At 45.1% G+C, this 6883-nt stretch overlaps 1 protein-coding gene across 1 annotated transcript; it reads left to right on the plus strand.

Annotated features, from left to right (window-relative positions):
• Positions 1–4824: 4824 nt before the first annotated feature.
• On the plus strand, positions 4825–6522 carry LOC109767387 (uncharacterized). Its single transcript, XM_020326142.3, has one exon. It carries the CDS (start codon positions 4825–4827, stop codon positions 6520–6522), a length of 1698 nt encoding a protein of 565 aa, XP_020181731.3.
• The last annotated feature ends 361 nt before the right edge of the window (positions 6523–6883 follow it).

The following is a 6883-nucleotide window of genomic DNA, read 5'->3' on the forward strand; positions in this document are numbered from 1 at the left end:
TTCGGGGTTGCCGGATCATAACACATAGTAGGTGACTATAGACTTGCAAGATAGGATCAAGAACTCACATATATTCATGAAAACATAATAGGTTCAGATCTGAAATCATGGCACTCGGGCCCTAGTGACAAGCATTAAGCATAGCAAAGTCATAGCAACATCAATCTCAGAACATAGTGGATACTAGGGATCAAACCCTAACAAAACTAACTCGATTACATTATAGATCTCATCCAACCCATCACCGTCCAGCAAGCCTACGATGGAATTACTCACGCACGGCGGTGAGCATCATGAAATTGGTGATGGAGGATGGTTGACGATGACGACGGCGACGGATTCCCCTCTCCGGAGCCCCGAACGGACTCCAAATCAGCCCTCCCGAGAGGTTTTAGAGCTTGGCGGCGGCCCCGTATCGTAAAACGCGATGAGTCCTTCTCTCTGATTTTTTTCTCCCCGAAAATGAATATATGGAGTTGGAGTTGAGGTCGGTGGAGCGTCAGGGGGCCCACGAGGCAGGGGGCGCGCCCAGGGGGGCAGGCGCGCCCCCACCCTCGTGGACAGAGTGTGGGCCCCTCACGTGGATTTTTCTTCCAGTATTTTTCTTATTTTCCAAATAGATGTTCCGTGGAGTTTCAGGTCATTCCGAAAACTTTTATTTCTGCACATAAATAACACCATGGAAAGTCTGCTGAAAACAGCGTCAGTCCGGGTTAGTTCCATTCAAATCATGCAAGTTTGAGTTCAAAATAAGGGCAAAAGTGTTTGGAAAAGTAGATACGACGGAGACGTATCAACCGCCTCCTGGCCTGCCACGCTGCGCTCCGCCGGCGGCCTCCTGTCCTGCCCCGCCTCGCCGCGCTCCACCGGCCGCCTTCTGCGCCGCCCTGCCTCACCGTCCTCCGCCGCCCGCCTCCTGCACTGCCTCGCCTCGCTCCGCCGGCGGCCTCCTGCGCCGCCCTGCCTCACCGTCCTCCGCCGCCCGCCTCCTGCACTGCCTCGCCTCGCTCCGCCGGCGGCCTCCTGCGCCGTCCTGCCTCGCCGAGCTCCGTCGGCCGCCTCCTGCGCCGCCCCATCTCACAGTGCTCCGCTGGCCGCCTCCTGCCTCCCACCGTGGAGAATGGCGACAGGCGGTTGCCAACGGACGGATACAGGCAGAGGAGGGTCAGAGAGGCGCGCGGAAGGCCGACAAGGTTGGGCGGCGCCGGATCCAGAGTTCGGGGTGGTGTCAAGACTAGCTTATCCCATGCTATGCAAGACGCTATATCTTGGAGAGGATGGGTTTTGAAGACCATGAAAGTATGAAAACAAAGAAAAATACACCTAAGGACCCATCATGATATGGATTTTGAAGTAAATCTATACAATTCTCAGAGCGTAACCCATTTTGGTTGCCAAGATTGGGAAGGACTTTGCAAGATGTATGGTTTTTATGAGGGTATGCTTGTCACCATGGATGTTGATGATCCTGACATCGAGCAAGACAATAAGGACATTTGGGTCCTTGTTGATACGCTTCAGGTTCTACCGCTATGTGAGTTTCTCAAACATAGTTATTAACTAATTTATATTGTTTATTTCAAAATAGTTGACAGCTTATTTTCATTGACAGCTTATTTTCATTCTTCAAAGAATGTGTGGAAGATGGTAGACAAAACCCACTACACCGATGGCTCCGAATTAACTTATAAGGAGAAAAATCATCTGATCGCATTTTGTACCGATCTTGGGAATTACAATACCTATTATCGAACTCCTCCAAATTATGGTGAATACGGCCACTAGTGCACGTGTTGAACCACGGTAACTTTTATGGAGATACCCTAATAAGATTTTTTACTATTACGACATCCGTGCATCTTTTGCATACTTCTAAAACTAGTACATCATTGCTAACTATGAAGTTATTACTATGTTTTTCAACAGAAAATCCCGATGGATTGTGTGCCTCATCTGATGTATCAGAATGGTCGCCTTGATGTTCTGAACATACAGCCAGGTCATCCTACGGATCTCACCTGTGCATATCAGATTTTTAAAACCGGTGAACACATGCTAATCAAAGAATGAAAAAAATGTTTGAACATTCGTAATATGGAGGTTCTTGGAAGCAACATTAAGCGAAAGGCAAGAATTGGAGACAGGATAATCTCCATTCTCCATAATGGAGAGTCAGGGGATATCTTGTTTTTTGCTATTTTACCTTAGAGAATATAGTAGGTCCTAAGAGAATGTAGTAGGTCATATGAGGTACAATATGTTTATTATGCGGTACAATGTGTTAGAGTTGATGATGAGGAGTAGTTGTGATTATGACTAGTGACCAACTTGCTATGTGATGTCTCATTGATGAAAATGATGATCATGAGTAGGTTTTATATGAGAATGATGTATTATGATGATAAGTTGTTAATGATATGATGATGATGATTTTTATTATATTATTGGATGAAAGAACCGCGGATTAGTTTCAAGTGTATGCCCATCCACTTGTTTCAAGTGTATGTCCATCCACTTGAAACTATAAAGGTGTATGAATACAACATGAAATAAAAGTGAAATACGGAATAATAGTAGTAGCGCGGGCTGAGAGAAGCGCTACTAGTAATTAGCACTAGCGCTCTTTAGTGAAAGTGCTACAACTAAGTCGATATAGCAGTAGCGTTGGTTGACAGACGCAACTGCTAACCTTTAGCTGTAGCGCCTTACTAGTAGCGCCGTACCCAGCGCTACTGATAGGCATTATTCCCGCGCTACTGCTAGGGTTTTTCCTAGTAGTGTAATGGTTGAACCTATTTCTGTGGTACGTGGTATGACTATTTTGATTTGGTTCAAACTGCAAATTTTTATGCCGTTCTTATATTGATCGCTTCACCAAAATCAGATTTTATTCCAAAGGTTCCCCTCGTTTAAGCAATATAAAATGAAATAAGAATAAACGGGAGGGCAAGCTATGATATATCAAATTACACTGTTATTTTTTTAGGGAGAATTACACTGTTATTCTTCTGAGCAAAAGAAACTTTATGAGATGCTACGCGGCCGTCCCAGCGAGACTGATCACTACGTGCGTAAAGCCAGCGTCTAGAAGGAGAGATCGATCCAGCAGCCTAGTAGGCTGCTTCGTGTACACGTCTGCATCATCGTAAACATCTGCATCTCCTGACATATCCGATCTGCTTGGAATGTAATCGAGTTACCACATACGTGTGTATTCTTGGGAAGTACTCAGCAGCGTTGTCGAAGTCGGCGCCTTTGCCAACAATAAGTAGGTGAGCTTAACTCGGGAAGCAATTCCATCTATACTTTGTGCATCACCGTCAGGCTTTGGGTTGGGACAGGATAGAAAATACTACAGCTACTATGGAGTGGACGGCCAGTAATCACCACCATTCTCTCTCTACAACTCCAGCTTGCTGCCGCCCTGCCACCAGGGGCAATAGCTCCTGTGCGACGTTTTTTATGTGAATTGGAAGGAGTGCGACGTTGTTGGAATGAATGGCTGTGATACGACACATTTGAGCGTGTAAATAGCCCAGGGCCACATGGGGTGTTAAATGTGGTTAAATTTGTCGTCAACCAAGCCCGTTTATGTTAGGACATGTGGGTCCAACTTAATTGGTCCTCAAAACAGCTGACCGTGCCCTGCCGCCCGACCATGCCGGGCCCGCCACTCTGCCCCCCCCCCCTTCTTCTCCGGTGGCGGCGGATCTTGCGTTCTCGGTGGCGGCGGCGGAGCCCTCGTTCTCAACGGAGGCGGAGCCTTCGTCCTCAGAAAATGGTGAGTGAATTCGAACCCTAGTCGCCCTCCCATTCCTCTCTCGGGCCCGTAGATCTCAGCTCATTTCCTCTGTTTTCGCTTGTTGAATCGATAGGTTGTGAGGGGAGCTCGTGGGCATACTGAGATGGAGCCGCCAGATTCAACTTTGAATAGGTAATGCGCCTCTCTCCGATCCAATTTTGCATGCAATTAGGGCCTCGTCTGCTCTTTCTCATGGGCTCACACTGTCCGCCACTGACAGAGGGGATGCTGCCACTCGGACCTTCGAATTGACAGCCAATTTCTTTCCATCAAAGAAAAAATTAGTTGATGGTAGCATATAGAACATTGAGAGAGACACAATTGTTAAATGGGTGGTTGAGTTTACAGAGATTGATCCACAAGTTCTACAGAACATGGAAGAGAAGGCAGTGAAGAAATGGGTGGAAAAAATTGGGGAGAATATTTTTTGGGGTCGAGAGCAAGAAGTATCACTGTTGCGGTTTGATGATTGGAAAGGAGAGTATGTGAGAATAGAAGATGGTGAATAGATTGTTGAAGAAATCGATCGGCAAAACGGCTGGACAAGCAAACGGGCTAATTTTTTTGCGGAGCTCGTTGATCTGAATATTTTTTCGAAGGTTGGATATGTGCCATCACAATTGGCTGCGCAGATGGTAGATGATGATTGGGCTACACAGAGGCCATTGATTCCCGTGTGTACTGAACTTACAGTAATAGCCGAAGAGGGACATGTGACTGGGACTGAAACTGAAACTGCAGCAATTGTTGATTGGAACGTAGTTGAATTAGATGAGCGTACTGATTTGGTCATTGCACCAATGCCTGACATTGAGATGGTCAAACTTTTTGGCATTCTAGTCGATGACAGAGATAAGCAGGAGAGGGGCAAATCTAGTTTGCCTGCTAATGCTGATGAAGATGTAGATGGACAGTTGATGGAACAAGCTGCAGATGAAGTAGATGATGCACATGATGATGAGCTGGTGCATGTGTATGACAAAGAAAAGCCTGTCATTTAAGTAGGCAAGTTGTTTCCAAGCATGAAGGAGTTTAGGATGTGTTTCAAGACTTACGCAGTGAAACATGAGTTTGATGCCAAGACTGTTTGGACTGATAGAAAGAAGTTTTATGCGAGGTGCAGAGGATTTGATGGTAGTGTCAAGCCTTGCAAGTGGTACATATCTGCTAGACTGCAACCTGATGGAAGTACTGTCAGGGTTAACCAAATCCCCAATCAACATACTTGTATTACAAGTTCACAGAGAGTATCAACCATGACATCACAACTTTGGGTTGCAGAAAAGATCACCCCAATTTTAGCCAAAACACCAAACACTACTACCAGGAAACTCAAAGTAGACTTGGAAAAGATGTACTCCATTAAACTGAAATATACCACAGTGTGGAAGGCAAAACAAAGGGCAATGAAAAATTTATATGCTGATTGGGAAAATACATTTAGGATGCTTTACAACTTCAAAGCAGAGGTGGAAAAGATGTCACCTGGCAGTGTTGTGGAGATAGATACAGAGGTATCAGCCGAAGTTGAAGTCAAGTTCTCCAAGTTTTTTATGGCTTTGAAGCCTTGCATCAATGGCTTCAAAGCAGGGTGCCGTCCATATTTGAGCATAGACTCATCATTTTTGACTGGCAAGTGGAATGGTCAGTTGGCAGCATGCAATGCTCTAGATGGATACAACTGGATGTTTCCTATTGCTGTTGGCTTGTTTCAGTCAGAAACAGAGGCTTCATGGACATGGTTCATGATCGAGTTGAAAAGATGCCTAGGGCCAGTGCCACCTTTGGCTATACACACAGATGCATGTAAGGGGCTTGAAAATTCAGTGAAAAATGTTTTCCCACATGCTGAGCAGAGGGAGTGCTTCGGTCATTTGTGGATGAATTTGATCAAAAAATTTAGAGGAAAAGAATTTGGGCGCATGTGGCCAGCAGCAAGATCTTACACTAGACACACACACAAATATCATCTTGATAAGATAATGGCAGCATGTGATGAGTTTGGTCCATGGCTGAACACCTACCATTCTTTGTTATGGTACAGGTCAGCATTCAACACTGCCATCAAGTGTGACCACATCAACAACAATTTGGCAGAGAGTTTCAACAACAAGGTGAAGGAGTTACAAGATTTGCCTGTGCATGACATGGTTGACCAAATCAGGATCATGCTCATGCGGTTGTGGGAATTGAGAAGAAGGATAGGTGATTGTTTGCAAGGTGATAAGCTTCTAGGAGTGGTACAACAGGTGGTCAATAGGAGCAGATGTCTTTCACATTTGTTTGTTGAAAAATATTCACCTTGGGGTGCTGAAGTTAGAGATAACAAAACTGGAAGGAGACATGTTGTTAACACTGAATTGCATGATTGCACTTGCCTCGAGTGGCAACACACTGGTAAACCATGTGAGCATGCCATTCTTTTCTTAGCATCCCAACCGAAGATAAACATGCACCCATATTTGCATGAATATTATTCGGTAGCAAGATTCAAAGCTGCATATGCTACTCCAATTCCAGCACTTACAGATCAGTCTCAGTGGCCTGAAGTGGACATTGAATTTTCCATGTGTCCTCCCTTGACGAAAAGAAAGGGTGGCTGGCCTAAACAGAGTAGATTCAAGGCATGGTTTGAGAAAGGTGGGAGTAATAAGAAGGGAAAGAAAGATGGAAAGCCAAAAAGGGACCAAAAAGGTAACAAAAACAGATGCAAGTTGTGACCGGAACTTGGGCACAGAGTGGGATCTGTCAAATGCCGTTACACTCCTGATAAGCCAAAGTATGTTCGTGTTTATTTGTCTGTATTTTGATTTGGTGCTTTTTTCCAATTACTATATCTATAACATTTTCCCAATGGCAAGGAGGAAGCGAGCAAGTCAACCCCTTGTTGTTGAACAGTGTTGGCCAACAAAAAAAGCAAGAGTCAATGGTTGTAGAAAGAAGAGAAGTGTGCCTGAGCCTGAGCAGACTGAAGAAAATCCTGCTGCAGTCAACATTCAGACTGAAGAAACTGATGTGGAGGTGCACACCGGAGAAACTGAAATTGCAGTCAACATTCAGACTGAAGAAACTGCTCTCGAG

Source organism: Aegilops tauschii, chromosome 3, assembly GCF_002575655.3.
Source record: "Aegilops tauschii subsp. strangulata cultivar AL8/78 chromosome 3, Aet v6.0, whole genome shotgun sequence".
NCBI lineage: Eukaryota > Viridiplantae > Streptophyta > Magnoliopsida > Poales > Poaceae > Aegilops > Aegilops tauschii.